Genomic DNA, 17,761 nt, shown 5'->3' with positions numbered 1-17,761 from the left:
TAGATGCTTGGGGCCACCAGGCGGCGCGAGCCAAGGAGAAGAGTAAGGAGTATGTTGTGACGCCAGAGGCATGGCGAAGAGAAGGGGTGATCCAACTGCCTGGGACGTGGGCAGGGCGTGCGGCCACGCCCACCAACCCTGTTGGCGGTTCAGACCGTGATCATTCCCTTTCGAGGAGTCTACTCGGTCGGAGCCACAGTAACGTGCCTGGGAGAGCCCCCAAAGCCTGAAGAGGCAGAAAAAGAGGGGAAAGGAAAGTGGAACCCTTTCCAACAATTCAAGTTGAAGAAATGGAGCCGTAAGTCCCAGCAGTAGTCGATACTGGGACACAGGGACGGGCACGAAGGCGGAAGAATAGGTGGCAGAGGAAGCTGGCCCGTATACCCTATATAAGGCTGCCAAATCAGAAGGTATGGTTAAAATACCCGAAGAGAGACTGTTCATATAATTTGATGTATTGTGGATCTGCAGCGTATTGCTGTAGTACCGAAGAAGTAACCAGATCAGCCGACTTATCTAAGCCTGAAAAAGGGCAAACCGGAGGAAAAGTGTTTCGTGGACACGAGCTGCAGTTCTTCTCGTTGAACTTCGAACTTTCCAAGGGCCGGTGGAAGAACCAGCCCGTGGTGAGGTGCCCCGAGTCGATGCCCTGGGTCCTTAATACAGTGTACCTTCAAGTCAACCATGAGCTGTTCAAACTCCGTTGGGGGTTAATCACTGCCAACCATGGTTAGGGACGTATGTGGAAATATGGCTTGGAAGCCTGCTTATATGGACTAACAGCCTCTACACTCACCAGAAGTTGCAGCAGAGGATTAAAGATCCAGAGCAAGTTGTGATGGAGAATCAACACCTGCCTTTGAAAGTGCAGGAGAAAAACTTTCCCAATTCTCGCCAGTCTATGATGAGTCTACCCAAGACATGGAGGGATGAGTCTCACCCTCTTCTGCCAAGCCCTGACAGATGGGGCAAATTGGTGGAATTGCTGGACCGCCAAGGTGAGCCCTTAGTTGCTGAGCTGGCAATGGTACGGGCTGAGGAACCTCGTCGGCCGACGGGATGAGAAATCATTACCCGCTACACTTGGATGTGGAAGGGCTTGTAACGTATTAGGGACCGTTACAAGATTCATAACGGTGACAAAGAGGAGCACCCTTATCCGTTGATGAGACCACTCATGATAGCACGGCTGTGGCAAGACCCATCAGGACATCTGCACTCACCACGACCTAGGGTAACAGTGGTTCCTCTGTCACCTGGAGACAGGGGGAGGAGCTACTGGCTGTGATTTACACTGAGCCCTGTAAGGCCTATATCCATTCACCACCTGAGGCCTAGAGAAGTGAGCAGCATGGCTGGAAAAACTCTTCTCTGCCCTACAAGATGGATTATTTTGAAAACTATTGTCGGCTACAATGCGGTTTTCGTCCTGGTCGTGGAACGCTGGACCAGCTCTTTATCCTCTCAAGGATATTCGAGTGTGCGTGGGAGTTTGCCCAACCAGTCTACATGTGCTTTGTGGACTTGGAGAAGGCATTCGACCGTGTTCCTCGGGGTGTTCTTTGGGAGGTTCTGCGGGAGTATGGGGTGTCTGGCCCATTGTTGCGGGCCATTCAGTCCTTGTACAACCACAGTGAGAGCTTGGTCCGTATAGCCGGTAATAAGTCGGATTTGTTTCCTGTGGGTGTTGGACTCCGTCAGGGCTGCCCTTTGTCACCGATTCTGTTCATAATTTTTATGGACAGAATTTCTAGGCGTAGCCAGGTGGCGGAAGGCTTCTTCCTTGCTGGCCTCAGAGTCTCATCTCTGCTTTTTGCAGATGATGCGGTTCTGTTGGCTTCATCAGGGGGGGGCCTCCAGCTCGCAGTGGAACGGTTCGCAGCCGAGTGTGAAGCGGCTGGCATGAGAATCAGCACCTCTAAGTCTGAGGCCATGGTCCTCAGCCGGAAAAGGGTGGAGTGCCATCTCCGGCTCAGGAACGAGTTCTTGCCTCAAGTGGAGGAGTTTAAGTATCTCGGGGTCTTGTTCACGAGTGATGGGCGAAGGGAACGGGAGATCGACAGGCGGATTGGGGCTGCTTCTGCAGTGATGCGGACGCTGCACCGGTCCGTCGTGGTGAAGAGGGAGCTTAGCGTAAAAGCGAAGCTCTCGATTTACCGGTCGATCTACGTTCCTACCCTCACCTATGGTCACGAGCTTTGGGTAGTGACCGAAAGAATAAGATCGCGAATACAAGCGGCAGAAATGAGTTTCCTTCGAAGGGTGGCTGGCCTCTCCCTTAGAGATAAGGTAAGGAGTGCGGCCATCCGGGAGGGGCTCAGAGTAGAGCCGCTGCTCCTCCACATCGAAAGGAGCCAGTTGAGGTGGCTCGGGCATCTGATTAGGATGCCTCCTGGCCGCCTCCTGGGTGAGGTGTTCCGGGCATGTCCCACCGGGAAGAGGCCCCGTGGTAGACCCAGGACACGCTGGAGAGATTATGTATCTCGGCTGGCCTGGGAACGCCTTGGGGTCCCTCCGGATGAGCTGGAGGAGGTGGCTGGGGAGAGGGAAGCTTGGGCTTCTCTGCTTAGGCTTCTGCCCCCGCGACCCGGCCCCGGATAAGCGGAAGAAAATGGATGGATGGATGGACTATTGTCGGCTTTCTGGGACTTTCTGCTATTTTGATATTTTTGTATTTTCATGGGAATGGACTCTGGGAGAGTGATCATGTAAGTATCAGCTACACTTCCACAAGGAGGTATAACCAAACTTGTTGGAGTGTCAAAAAGGAGATAATCACAATAAGGAATTTTTCCCTGTTTTGGGATAAAGATGAAGGAGACAACTGCACGGAGGCAGTGTCTGCTCTTAATGTTTCAGTGTTACTGCAATTCTTTGACTCCTATAGAAGCGAAGGAGGGGAATAATCGAGGTAATTGATTTTCAAGGTGAGACATTGCTTTTGCACGGCATTATCCCCCAACAAAAAAAGACACGAGTGGTGCAAGCTAATTGGATTCAAGCGGACGGACAAAGCCCGTATTGGTACTACATGCAGGCATGCGTCAAAGGAAGGAAGATAACCTACTGGGCTGAAGAGGTAACTCTGCCAGCTCGTGAACTTCTGCAACAATGTCATGCAACGATCCTGAAGCCAGAGGGGTTTTGGGGAAATCTGAACCTGACATGTGATATGCAGACCCAACTTGAAGAGCATAAGGATAATGGCACCGGGGAGTTCCCCACAGCTCGCGGACATGACTCCGCAACAGCCGGCAACCCAACCCCGATGCCTGAAGGGCAACCGGCTAAGAGAGAACCTCCCCAGATCCCAGGGTCTTACCCCGAGAGAATGAAGAAATGTATGGAGGAAAAAGTTTTTAGACTTGATCCTTGTTACTGGAATATGGGGCCTATGGTGTGTAAAAAACAGCACTATCTGGTTTTAAGCCAGACTGAGGAAAGAATGTGGAGAGTCTGGGGCAATGACTGGTTCGGGAGAGGGACAAGCAGGAAGGGAGATCCACCCGATTCTGGGGGGATCTGGATTGACGACTGGCTGAATCAGAGTCTACCGTGGGTATGGAAGAAGGGAGTAACCCATTTGAGGGCAACTACTGACACTGTGAAGCAGCCCAATCAACTGGGGGGCCCAGAAGGGACGGAAGTGTATGTCCAGAAAATCCCAACACCTGATGAGTTGTGATCCGCACCATCAGGAGACTTCGAGAAGATTGACCGATGTGTTCTCCAGAGAATGGCGGTGGATCTTGATGGGAAGGACTACTCGAAAGGCGAAGGAACAGTGTCACAGTATTGGGCTTCGCCGACGTGTGACATTACCCAAGTAGGAGCTTGGAGCGAGGGATTTTGGAAATACAACTGTTCCCGAATGAAAAGCCATAACACCATGAAGGGAGTACTGGAGCAGTGGCAGCTGTTTTGGGATGCCCCTGATAAGACTCGAACATGGTGGGGTCTGCAGAGAGAAGAAACCGAAGCCTGGGTTTTGCCGTGTCTTTCACAAACAAAGAATTATTGGATTAAGTATCAATACGTGGCTACCGTCTATTCCACTGGGGAAGGACTCTATGAATGGTATAGATGGACTGGCATCAGACCAAGTGTGACCTTAACCCCGAGACCGTGGAAAATGAGATGTAACCAGGCCAACGACAACTGCACCATAGAGCTGGCGCGGAGACCCTGCAGTGAGTTGGATGGCTGGAGTAACAACTGTACTGAGTGGTATGGCGGAGCTTACAAGGCCTATCAGCAGGGCGCCACCTGGGTAAGAAATGATGCTCATTTGCTTAGAAATCTGACCAGAAGAAGACAGAAATACCCAGGGTGGCAGCGGACACCAGGACCAGGACGGTACACCTGTGTGAAAGCTCTACTGGGTCCTATGATGAATCAACAACAACTTACTGGGAAAATAGTGCCTGCAGTGAACAAGGCAGAACTCACGAGGCTGGAAAAATATGCATTCCGTAAAAACCTGTGTGATGGAAAGGAAGTGGAGGGGTTCGAATGGATCGGGCCTAACAAAATGTACAACAATGGAACTTGTGAAATGCCACAGGAACATTGGTTGCAGTTTAATGGGCGCGACTGTACAGTAGCAAAGCTGTACGGAAGAACCGTGCTCGAGGGTATTGAGGAAGTACCCAAGGAAAAAATAGAAAAGATTGAAGATGGAGCAAAAGCTCTGGGATCAGAGCTTTGGGCGATTTTAAGATCACTTCTGCCCTATGCCTTGATTGGAATAGGAGTTGGAATGTTGGTGCCGCTCCTAGGAGGTCTGATCAAGTCTGGAGTCAAGGGACTCTGCAGAAGGGGGCGGAGGAAAGGAGCTACGCCCAGAGACCGGGAGGAGTTGGAGCTCCTCCTACGCGAGGAAAGACCACCTCGCGAGTAAAGGGTTCTAATTGCCAACCTGAACCCATAATGGGACCTGCCTGCGTGACAAGGGAGACCAAGATTAGTATCGAAGCCTTCAACATGCCCACAGAGACAGGAAATTGGACTGGATCAACCACAGCACCTCCCTGGCAGATTAAGGAGTTCAAGGGAGAGGTCACGGAGTTTATCACCTTGGAAGTAATATGGTTTGTCTTCTGCTGTACAGGGCTCTGGGCTGGAAGTCAAGCGTTCAGGGTCCTTTGCCTAGTTGAAGGAATTGTGCGAGTACTGATAGTAAATGTGTGGAGAGGTGAGCCTGCATATACCACGTCCTGGTTCATTGCCTTCCTTCTTGGAAGACTCAAGATCGATACAACCAAAAGAGGGATTATGAGAATGATCATTCTAGTCATCTGGCTGGTGCTGGACTTGGCCTCAATGTGGTACCCAGTAGCATATTGGGCCAGGCTGGTACTAGAGGGACTGGTAGTTGTGGGACTACTAAGCTACATGTACTCGCAAGTCAGCAAGTTGAAAGGTAGCCATGCTTCCAGGTGGGCACTCAAGTTACTTCGACTGTGCCTGTGGGGATTCAGCTGGGGAATTCTGAGTGTCATGAGTATTCTAGAAGTCAATCTACCCCTGATCGTCTGGTTCGTGCTGTATGGACATCTGTTTCCTCAACCAGTTCGGAAGGAGCTGGATAGCGGTTCGCCCAGGGAGGAAAGAGCCAGGACAGCAGACACCCGACATTGGACAAGGGGCGTGGAACATATGTACGAAGAAGCCCCACTCTGAAAAATGATTGGAAGGCGTTACCCTCGTCACAAAGGCAGCCCAAAGCCTTTCGCAAGCTACAGCTATATTGATGATAAACATCCAATCAAAATTTAGGTTACCATGTATGGATAGGAAACAAGCATACTTCAGTGTTTAATGAGTTTAATGTTTCAAAGTCTCGCTGTCATGATGCTGTGTGGCTGGAGCGGGTAGACCCCAAAAATGCAGGACTCACGAGCAAAACCAAACTGAAAGGCTGTTTATTGAATAGTGACAAAAATAAGGGAGCTACACTGGGGTGGACAGGTGCCAAAACTAAATATGCGGAAACAAACACAAGACCACAGATGCAGGGGAGACAGGGACAAAGGGAACAAGAACCTCAAAACAAACTGGGAAGTAAAACTCAGGGAAAATAAAACTAAACAAAAAACGCTGGGCAGACAGCCCAGAGCCATGACACTGTGATATTATTGGGCAGGCCTGGACCCCCGAGGCGGTCCATAACACCGAAGATGGTTGAACAGCAAAAAGCACGATCAGAAATCCTAACAACCATCAGCATGTCCACAAGGGGAAAAAACAACCCACCTCTGTGATCTCCTTCGCTGACATTTGGGTTTCAGCTGTTTTTTTTAGAGCAGGGCTCCATGATGTACATTAGCCTTTGAACATGTGCGGTTTCAGGGCCTCTTTGATTAAACAAATAACACAATGCAATATGTTTTGTTGTTAATCTGAGGTTGTATCGAAATAATTTTCAGATCTGATGAGGAACAAATGATTTTTCATCATGTCCTGATATATAAAACCTCATAATGTAAAGAGCATGTACTTTCTGTTTCATATGACTCTACACACAACGAGGTAGCAAATTAGAAAAAATGTATTTATTTACAAAAACACAAATAATTAACAACCAGCAGAAACCCAGAAAACCGAGCATCACCAAAAAGCTCAATATGTTACATTTCTGGCTGTGGGCCATCTTCAAGTGCTCCACAGGCTGACCTACACTCTGCTGTCATTCAGACTCCTTCATTTCCTCAGGCTCTTTGTTGTGTACTGAACACTCAGTTTGTCTTTTTCATGCAGATCCTACTATGATAGCAACAGGTTGATTTGTGGCACCCTCTAGTGGTAAAAAAAAACATGTATTGCATGAACCTGGCTGGAAGCTGTAGACAAAAAGTGGAGAAAAAACTGGAGTTCGGCATGGTTTGGAGAGCACAAGGTCAACATGTGACCTCTGACCCAGCTGTGGAATGAAACATCTGTACGGTCCCTCATCAGACAGCTGTACTTTGGAGAGAGTCAGTGAGACGTCTCCATGCTTCACTCTGTCAGAGGACAGTGAAGTTCTTCCCATGTACGACGCCTGTTTGAGCTCAACGTTTTCTTAATTTTTTCCCACATGTAGATAGATCCTGGTGCCAGCTCAGTTCTCGCCCACTTCAGCTGCATGTCTGAAGTGTCCAAAGGAGTTTTAAGGAAACAGGGTAAAACAGCATCATCACCAAGCAGAGCCACTATTTGCTGCACAGGTCCATCCTGACAATAACCTGAAAGCTGAGCAGGAGATCCACCAGCAACTGAAACAAGCAGCAGCGTGCACATCTGTTCTCTGATCTCAAGCTGATTCATAATAACCCTTCAATCCCCTCATGGATACATTGTATATGTCTCCATGTATATTGGCTCATATTCCATTCTCTGATCTTAGACCAATGGTTTTAAATCCACTGGTCTCAAATCTGCTTTTTTTTAGAGTGGCTGGTACTCCTACATGGCACACTGTAACTGAGCACTCAAAGTGCTTTTCCTACAAGTCTCATTCAACAAGTCTCTCTCTTTCTCTCACGCACACACACATTTATGCAGTGCTTTATTCTATGCTTTTATGCACTTTGTATATGCTTGTATATGCATATATAAGCCACAATTTTTGTATGGCCTATACAGGTGCTGGTCATAAAATTAGAATATCATGAAAAAGTTGATTTATTTCAGTAATTCCATTCACAAAGTGATACTTATATATTATGGTCATTCATTACACATAGACTGATATATTTCAAATGTTTATTTCTTTTAATTTTGATGATTATAACTGACAGCTAATAAAAACCCCAAATTCAGTATCTCAGAAAATTAGAGAAAATTCAGATCCTTGAGATCCTTGAAGATGCAGATCAGATTGTAAAGACATGTTCTTCAGGAGGATGAAGCAGATTTTTCAGTGTTCAGTGTGACACCATGTTGTGAGTCAGAGCTGGGTCACAGTATAAATGTGGGAGTAGAAGGAAGGACAAGAGCAGCCTGACCTAATCAGAAGAAGGTCTGATGTTTGTCAGAAACTCTGCAGCCGACCTGCAGCTGCAGGCTGGTTTACCTGAAACCTTCAGTGACTGCACAGAGCACAGGTGAAGCTACAGGTGACCTGGTTTCTGCAGCATAAACACTGCAGTGTTTATCTGAGGGAAGTGCTTCAACATTTTCATGCACGCTCGGTTTCACTCGAGTGTTGTAGAAAATTATGTTTTAATCTTGAATGTATTTATTTCTGTACTGTGTGTACTGTGTGTTTAGTATAAAATCACTGTCACAGTTTTATATACTAATATGAAATTTGTTGATTCTGCTTTTGTGACGTCTTCACAGGAAGTCTGAACAGGAACAAATGGAAACATTCCTTCTTGTTTCTTTGAGCCTGAGTAGATAAACTTTCAGTTCTGCTGCTCAGATTTACACCAACATGGATCAAACTCAGGCTTACAGAAACCAGCTGGAAAGCAGCTCTGCAGTAGACAAGAAAAACTCTGACTGGAGGGTTTGATGACATCAGGTGTACCATCAAACTTCACTGATTATCGTTCTATTAACAAATTAGAGACCACAGTTATCTCTTTAGATGCAGAACAGGCATTTGACCGGGTAAATTGGAAATTTTTATTTGCACTTCTACAGAAATATGGATTTGGTTCATCTTTTATAAACTGGATCAGAACACTACACAGCTCCCCAAATGCATGGGTTCGGACAAATGTGGAAAACTCCCTGCTGGAGCAGCGTCATAACGCCAGAGACGTCAGTGATGATGTACCCACGCACTTGTGTGCTCGCATGACTGTGAGGCTACTTAGCTAGCAGACACTTGCCGTGCCGCTCCGGCATTTCGCCATAATGGCAGTATCGTTGTGTGTTCGTGACGATGACGATGTAAGTGCATCGGTTTTGTCTGTATTCATGTTGTATTTCATCCGCTGGTGTTTGTTACATGCTGTTTAGTCTGTTAACCGTGTAACGTTGGTCTACCGCGAGCTCTAGTTCACTTCAATGATGAAATGCCTAAGTCTTAAATGGCTCGCTAAATGCTTATTTCTTGAGTTGTAGCTGCATTAATAGTCGGGTTTGGGAGTACCTAACTAGTATTTCTGACCTGTGGTGTTATTTCCACCGTTCTGTATGTGTTTGAAGCAATAATTTAGCTTCTGAATGTTGTATTGGCCGTAAGTACGGTTCGATGCGTTGCCATGGGAACAGTCGTCTTTCTAAGCTTTCCAACGGCAACACCGCTTTGCTATTTGTAGTTTCAAACCGCCACCTTTTGGTCACCAAGTGTATTGTGCTTGAATTGCTCTACGGGTGCCTAGTCTTCACCTATATTGTTCTGCCATTACTTGCCACTTGCAGTAATTTAGTTTCTCTGTCACATGAATGTTACAAGGTGCAACTGTATTATTATGTATACCGTGTAATGTGACTCAATGTGTATATTCTGCATAATTTAGCATTATGTAGAACGTGGTTGTATAGTTTCAAATTACCTTTCTGTATACTTTTACTTCACAGAGACCACACACACACACACACACACACACACACACACACCTGTATTCTGGCACCCACACTTGGATCTTTATTCACCATACATTGAATGTGTATGCAACCGTTCAATGAAGAATCCAACTTTGATGCTTGCCTGTCAATAAATCTTTCAATATCACCTGAAGTCGCAGCTGTTCTCTGACCGGAGCACATAGCCAGTGGTGGGTCGACCAGCCATCTACGCACACGTCCGTCACAACAAATGATCTTATTTCCCAAAGCTTCAGTCTGCAGAAGGGCACCAGGCAGGGCCGCCCACTCTCTCCCTCTCTTTTTTATCATTTTCACTGAAACACTAGCAGCAGCAATCTGAAAAAATGCAAATATTAGAGGGATTCAAACTGAAAATACGGACCATAAAAGATTGCAGTACATTTCAAAATGGATCAGTGGTCTTACACGCCTCTCTGGAGCTTCTCTCTTCCTGCCATCCCCCCAAAACCCCATCCCCACAGAGTCGGTCCCTGCTCCCAGACCACCAAAAAACAAACCTAAAATCAGCAAAAAACTATTTAACCATAAAAATTCAAAAACAATAAATAAATTAAATGTGAATAAAACAATTAAATGTGGATTATTAAACATTAGGTCTCTCTTCCAAGTCCCTGTTAGTAAATTATTTAATAATTGATCATTATATTGATTTATTCATATTTATATCCTTACAGAAACCTGGTTACAGCAGGATGAATGTGTTAGTTTAAATGAATCAACATCCCCGAGTCACAGTAACTGTCAGAATGCTCGAAGCACAGGTCGAGGAGGAGGAGTAGCAGCAATCTTCAATTCCAGTTTATTAATTAATCAAAGACCCAGACAAAGTTTTCATTCTTTTGAAGGCCTGACTCTTAGTCTTGTCCACCCTAACTGGGAAATTCAAAAACCTGTTTTATTTATTATCTATCGTCCACCTGGTCCTTACTCAGAGTTTCTGTCTGATTTCTCAGACTTTTTATCTGATGTGCTCTGTTCTGATAAAATAATTATAGTGGGTGATTTTAAAATCCATGTAGATGCTGAGAATGACAGCCTCAACACTGCATTTAATCTAATATTAGATTCGATTGGCTTCTCTCAAAAAGCCCTCCGTAAAGCTAGGACATCTTACTACTCATCATTAATTGAAGACAATAAGAACAACCCCAGGTTTCTTTTCAGCACTGTAGCCAGACTGACGAAGAGTCAGAGCTCTGTAGAGCCGAGTATTCCTTTCACTTTAACTAGTAGTGACTTCATGGATTTCTTTACAAATAAAATTTTAGACATTAGAGAAAAATGTATTCAAAACCATCTCAAAGATTTATCTTCATGTTCGGCTGCTTTCAGCACTGTTGGTATTTGTTTAGACTCTTTCGCTCCAGTTGATCTTTCAGAGTTAACTTCAATAGTTACTTCCTCCAAACCAGCAACATGTTTGTTAGATCCCATTCCTACTAGACTGTTCAAAGAAGTCTTTCCAATTATCCTCCTGAGACCCAGAAGAAAAAAGGTTTTGGTATTTAGATTTTTTTTTCATAATTTAAGTATTTAAGTTGAAAGAAACATATTGCAACAATTTTCCTTTCATAAATGTTATTTATTTAAATTTTATTAAATGTCTCTTACAGTGGAAACTGGGTCTTGCTTGATATAAAAAATTTCTTTATTTAGTGACCATGTAAAACTAATAATATTTAATTTTCTAAACAGATTCATACTTTTTTAAATTCACAAACACTCAACAAAGTTAAGGAAATTGCATTACATAACTAATTACATGTCTGAAACACATCTAAACATCAAAATACTGTAACAAAACTGATTTCATTTCAGAGATTATCATTAAAATGCATTCTCCATCTTTGACAGTGGCCTAGAGCTGGGGTCTTTGGTTATGTTACACAGCAGTAATACCAGCTCATGTGTGGTACAACATAGAGCAGTTTTTCTGTTTGGACACATTTTTCTGCCTCATTCAGCCCTCTGCTTCCTGAAGCATGAAAAGTGGTTAAGATAGCCATTAGCAAGTCCCACTGTCCCCTACAAGTGACACTGGATAAAACTTGTATTTTTACCGGGTTAACAATATTGTACATTCCTTAAATTGCATAAACTTATGGTTAAGACTTTCATACTGATGAGGAAATATCATTTTTAGCAACATAAATAATTGTTGAAAGAAAATCAATCACTTATCTCTCCTGCTGCCATAAAATGTGGATACGGGGATTTCCACCATTTTGAAAAGGGATGTGCTCTGTTAGCCACACCTCCACAAATGTGACATCAGTAGAAAGCCCAGGATGTCTTCTGTACAGTACAGTGGGACTATCGTAGATTGCAAATGTAATTCTTAAAATATAAGGCTGAATATCATGTCCCCCACAGAGGACAAAAATTAAATGATGGGTATTGATGCTTCAATCTGATCAATCTGTCTTTTGTTTTGTCTCTCTCCCCTCAGCCCCAACTGGTCACAGCAGATGGCTGCCCCTCCCTGAGCCTGGTTCTGCTGGAGGTTTCTTCCTGTTAAAAGGGAGTTTTTACTTCTCACTGTTGCCAAATGCTGCTCATAGGGGGTCATTTTGACTGTTGGGTTTTCTCTGTATTATTGTAGGGTCTTTACCCACAATACAAAGCGCCCTAAGGCGACTGTTTGTTGTGATTTGGCGCTATATAAATAAAATTTAATTTAATTTAATTGAACTGAACTGAATTTTTATGAGGCAGCGGGGGGTGCTGCCGTGTTGTGACAAAAAGTGATTTTTTGGTATTTGCCTGTATTTAAATGGCTGTAAATGACTTGTTGATCTATAATCTGTAAAACGTCTAAAATGTCTCTCATCAATGATATCAGGTCGTTTTGAGTGAGAAACAGCATTTCTATCACAAGGTAGAAACTGCACTCAGTTTTTGGCAAAGTGAGTTTTTATATGAATATATTTTTTTTATCAAGGTAAAACTGTCATTGGCATGTCTTTTTAAACAGAAATCTGGCTTATATATATATATATATATATATACACACACACGCTAACATTTGTATGTATGGTCACACAGCTCATTTGACTTCAGGAGTTTGCTCAGATGCAAACACAAACAGGAAGTTCTATGTAAATATAGGATGATGAAATATTTCTGGCATTTCTTATTCTTTTCTCTTTTTTTGAGCTGGAGAGGTACAAGCCACACATCAGATAAAAATGATTTACTTCACATTCTAATGTGTGCAGTGTTATTTGGTGTCATATTTTAAGCTTTTTCTGGTGCAGTATATTCTACATATTTTATGTTAAAATTACAAAAATATTTGTAAACCAACCAACTTCAATGCATTCATCTTTTATTTCTGCACAAAAAAGAAACCAAAAAGACAATTTCACTCTCCAGGAAACAAAGCTAAAAGCATTTTTTTCATTCAACACTCAGGCTCTTCTAATTAAAGACATGAGCCACCTTCCGTTTCTGATTCTTGTCTCATACTTCCTTAAGTAGCATTACAGCAATAGCATGATAATGAAGAAGAAAAGAGATTAAAGCCAATATATGATGCTGATGACACAAAGACATGCCGTCCTGTGTCACTGCTGAGTCCAGGATTCATCACATCTTCCTGGCACAGACAGAAGGTCTTTCTTCGTAGCAACTCAAATCATCCCAGCACTTTCCATCTGGAAGTACAGAAAAAGAGGAAGTCACTGAATGTGTTGAGCAGTTTATAATCAGATTTATAATTTCTGTGCCACAAAACACATTTTTTCATATTGAAAACCACCAACTGATTAGATTACCCCCCCCCAACCCCACCCCCCCAAAACACAGTATCTTATTTTCAGTTAAATTATAGAATATTTTTGAGTTTGAGTGTGTCTTTCATTTTATCTTGTATGAGTAGCATCACTTGGACTTGTACCTGAATAATTCATTTGCAAGCAGTGCTGGAGACCTCCTCCGTTATTGGGCTCTCCAGGACACCAGTTGTTATATTGGAAAGTGGTGCCATCACTCCAAATCCAATGGCCCTCCTGGAGGAGAGAGAGCAGATTACAGTTAGAAGAATATTGGATCTAGTAAGGACTTGAAAAACACCATCATTAAAATGGCCAATAAAAACATCAATTTCCCATTTCAACATTAACTGGGCATTTTGGTAGAGTGGAGTTACTGACTGGTTTGAAATTGTGAAAGTATTATTGAAGGTAGGAATTTTTTAATAACCTTAAAAACAATAAGAAAATACATGTAATTCATTGCATCTACACATATTGCATATAGTAATTTAGCATCATATAGCATTTTTAATTGTTTTCAATGACTAAAGTACCTCCTGTGCATCAGTGCCACCAATCCAGGTTTCTTTTTCATCATGAGTAGTAATCAGTATGAGCTTCTCAAGCCTGCAGTACTCCAGGAAGTTGTGCACTGATGCAAGGTGACCTCCCAGGGACACACAGTTTTTCTACAGTGAAGACACAAAGAAATTTTCAGGATGAAAACATAATGAAGATTCCATATGAACACTATGTGCTAATTAAATAAATCTTTCATGGAAGCAAAATTGAGTCACTAGAGAATCATTATACACTGGGATTACCTCAGCTTTATCCCAAGTCATAGGCTCTGCAACGTAGGAGAAACAACGTCCATTGAACTGAGTCCAACCATCATCACATTTGGAGGACATCTTGACTAGGTGAGTCTTTGCTATGTTTGGTAGATAATATGGAGTTTCCATTCAGTAAGTTGATTTTTTATATATGTGTGTGTATTAAAATATAATAAAATAAAAATGTAATAACAAAAATATAATGTGAAATATAGCAAATAATATCTATGCAGTATAACAAAACACAATAAAATGTAAAACTGACATGACAATCCACAATAACAGGACAACATAAAGCACATTAGAATAATTATAAAAAGAGTGATAAGTACATGAAACATTAACACAAACTGTGGTTGTAACCTTCCTCTATTATCTCTGCAGATGACAGTAGAAGAGTATTAAAGTGAAAATCTGAAAGCCACTGACCTGTTTCATTGCTTTCAGCCTTTGTCTCTGGGAGATCTATAAAATTAGAGACATCATGTTATTGATAATTTTCTGTAATATCATCTGTAGATGGCATAATACTCACCAGCAGATCCAGCCAGAGCCACTATGGTACAAACCAGTGCACACACAGTCAGCATGTTCATGGTTGCAGATGATGAGATGGGAATTAGTGATGCTTCTGTAGGAGACTCGTACAGACTGCAGGTCAGTAAAGAGAAGTCAGCTGATTATTAAATGAAGAACGCCTGCCCCTTCCTCCTGATTTGTGACGTCTTTTTGCTATCTTTCTGAGAACAACCAAAAATTAGCAGATAACAAAATTACTAAGAATTGTACACCTACGAATGGATAAGGATAAGGAAGATAAGAAGCAGCTAGTTTCTGCTCACCAAATGCACTTGATTAACTGATGATCAGAAAATGTGACTGCTGCTAAAAAAGCAGAGGTTTCTGACACTTTGCTGGTCTGTAGCATTCAAGTGTGTTAAGATAATACCACAGTCACATAACTCCTTATAACAGCTGCTGAGCTCGACAAGGGACGAGTGATTATTTGGGATTATTTTGCCGCCAGAGATACACTTAAATAAAAAGTGACTTCTTAAAATTTTGGCTGGTTAAGGTGTTATTAAAAGCTACTGAATCATGGTGTGTACATAGTTTTTACAGGACTGCACTGAGTGCTGTGAAGTTTTTCTTTCTCATACCTGCCGAGAAAGAAGAGGATCCACTATAGAAGGACAGGCCCCTACATGGTATGTACCACTAGGTGGGCTAGGTGGGTGGGTTCTCTGGCTTTCTGGGCCTCTTGCCCTTTGGCCATGGGTGTGGGGTTATTATCGGGATGTGTGACCATAGGCCTTCTGAGCTCCTTGTGGGCTGCAGATGGCCCGGGTCCCCTGGGTCTGTGTCTGTTTATTTATGATAAGTTTTTTTTTGTTTGTTTTGTTTTTCCCTACATTAGCAGGTCTGTCCAGGGTCTCTGTGGTCATCGCCTGCATATCAGTAAATGTTAGGGTTAGTAACCCTAAAAGTAACATCCAGAAGGATGTCCTGAGGATCTGGAGTTTGAAGGTTTCTGGGATGCAGTGGTATCTCCCTCTGTGCCTGAGTACTTGTATCCTCAGGTATCATGTTTAGTGCAAGTTTCCTGTTGTACTTTGGATGTTAGTGTTCTTTCATGTCTTGCGTTGGTTTTACTTCTTTGTTTGTGATCTTCATCTGTGTGTAATTCCTCATTCCCTTTCAGTCAATCCCCAATCAGTCCTCAGTTTTTTTACAGCCCTTTCTATATGCTGTGTGTTGTGCTCCCTGGTTTTGTCTTTGTGGTCTGAAGTGTATATACTTACTTGTGCCTTCAGACTGACTCAACATTCAACTTCTTTTAGCATGAGCACCTAGAGGACAATCAGTCACAGCGACAACCATAAAAACTCTAGGTGCCTTGCTCAAAGGAGCGTTGGTATTCATACAGTGATGGTCAAAGTCTCCTGGATCTTCAGTCAGGCTGGGGAGACACTCGGGTCCAGCAGCACTGAGATCAGTCACTGTGAAGGATGTGAGTCAGTGACGGATATGAATCTTGACCCCCTGACCTGAACACTGGAGTTGAGTTCATGTATAGAGCACAAAATATTGCATGAGGAGAACACTAAGTCTAAACAGTAAACTAAGTTCATATGTAGATCAAATGAATGATGATGAACTGTTGAATCAAAGTGGACTCTGATCCAGTGAAGCAGTGGATCTTGGATTTAAATGTGGCTGATGAGGAGGTAGTTGTGTGAGTATTTTTTTTTCACACTGACTCATTTTGTTTGAACCATTTCAGTGTGCAAAAGATCAAATTCAGTGAATTTTTTCCAGTTTATAAAAAAAGTTCTCAGGTGTTTTCCATGTGATTATAAAGATCTGTGTTCACTGGAAAAACCTTCCAGCCTTGTTTGAACTAATTTGTGTAACATTTTCTGTAACTGTTTCTCTGCAGTCATTTTTGGAATTGCTGCAAATGATTACTTGCAGTCAGAGCCAGTTTAAAGCTTTCTTTTAAAATATGGACTCTTTGTGTAGCACCAGCTTTAATATTTGTTTATTTTTTTAATCCAGTTTTAGCTGTGGCTGCTATCGACTGTTGGAGGATCTGCTTGGAAAACATCATCCACTGGAACGATGATGAAGCTGTTTGGGAGGACTTAAAGGACCTGACTGTAGGAGCACAGACCTCTGGGACCACATTCAGCTCTGAATGTTTTTGTTCTCTCATTAATGCCACACAGAAACTGAGCTAGAAGCAGATTACATGAGTGATTACAGCCTCCTGTCTTTCTATTCATAGTTAAACTCAAACACACCGTTTGGGGTGTGAGCTGCAGCATTCTGAGTGTGCCTGTGTCAGCGCTTTCTGATTCCTTGTAACAAGGAGATGATGTCCACAGAGCTTCCTGATTGGCAGAGCTGACTTGAAATTTTCAGTAATTTTTACAAAAATGACTTATTGCTTAACTCAAAGTTATGGATGGTGGGTTTTTTTTTTTTTTTTTTGTTCCCAGTGGCAGAAACAAATGCCATGCTTCAGGCATTTGCATGTTGTGTTGTTTATTACTTTTACACTTTGGTATCAAAAGTTTATTACAGTGATTTTGAATTTTTGTTTTTTTATGTCTCATAATTATTTTCCCTTATATACTGCAGAAACTCTTTGTACTCTTTGTTGTGCCGCTATAATTGATGGAATTATATATTTTATTTATTTCAATCTCCCTGACTTTTTACTCTGTTGTTGTTGCACCAAATGAAGGTTCTGTGTGTTTGTGGTGTAATTTGAAACTCTCCACTTCCTGGAGCCCACCCAAATTTAGGTAGCAGACAAACATGTTTTTACTGTTTGTGGATGCTTTGTGGCCTTTCTGTGGTATTAAGTCATTTACCTCTATGTACCTGCTCCTCCCTGCACTACAAGCTTAAATGTGCCCAGCAAACATGGCTGAAACCCAGAGTTCATCTCCCAGGTCAAAACTGGTCACAGTACAACTGCAAAAACTGAATGGTAGATGCTCAGAACCACACATCTATTTAGTCTGGTTTTGTTTTACAGTCGGTTCTAAAACACATCTACTGATGCACCTGAACACATCATCAGTGATGTATCCTGGGGTCATCGGGTGTTTCGGG

The 17,761-nt window shown here is 42.8% G+C and overlaps 2 protein-coding genes across 3 annotated transcripts in view; both read right to left on the bottom strand.

The window, feature by feature from the left end:
- The window catches only part of LOC115796710 (type-2 ice-structuring protein-like), a 73,688-nt gene that overhangs the window by 42,394 nt on the left and 13,533 nt on the right, over nucleotides 1–17,761 (bottom strand). The gene's annotated exons all lie outside the window — the stretch shown is intronic.
- LOC115796708 (ladderlectin-like) lies at nucleotides 12,873–15,044 on the bottom strand. Of its 2 annotated transcripts, none has more exons than XM_030753096.1 (7): nucleotides 14,980–15,044; nucleotides 14,673–14,788; nucleotides 14,567–14,602; nucleotides 14,126–14,151; nucleotides 13,856–13,990; nucleotides 13,445–13,556; nucleotides 12,873–13,202 (listed from the first exon to the last, which is right to left on the bottom strand). In XM_030753096.1, exons 2-7 carry the CDS (start codon nucleotides 14,731–14,733, stop codon nucleotides 13,135–13,137), a joined length of 438 nt encoding a protein of 145 aa, XP_030608956.1. In that variant the 5' UTR covers nucleotides 14,734–14,788; nucleotides 14,980–15,044; the 3' UTR covers nucleotides 12,873–13,134. The 2 variants fall into 2 exon arrangements, with proteins under 2 accessions (XP_030608956.1, XP_030608955.1); XM_030753095.1 differs by having other exon boundaries at nucleotides 14,126–14,235; nucleotides 14,980–15,036.

The sequence above is a fragment of the Archocentrus centrarchus genome, chromosome 18, assembly GCF_007364275.1.
Source record: "Archocentrus centrarchus isolate MPI-CPG fArcCen1 chromosome 18, fArcCen1, whole genome shotgun sequence".
Taxonomy (NCBI): domain Eukaryota; kingdom Metazoa; phylum Chordata; class Actinopteri; order Cichliformes; family Cichlidae; genus Archocentrus; species Archocentrus centrarchus.
This window is presented reverse-complemented; position numbering and strand designations above follow the sequence as displayed.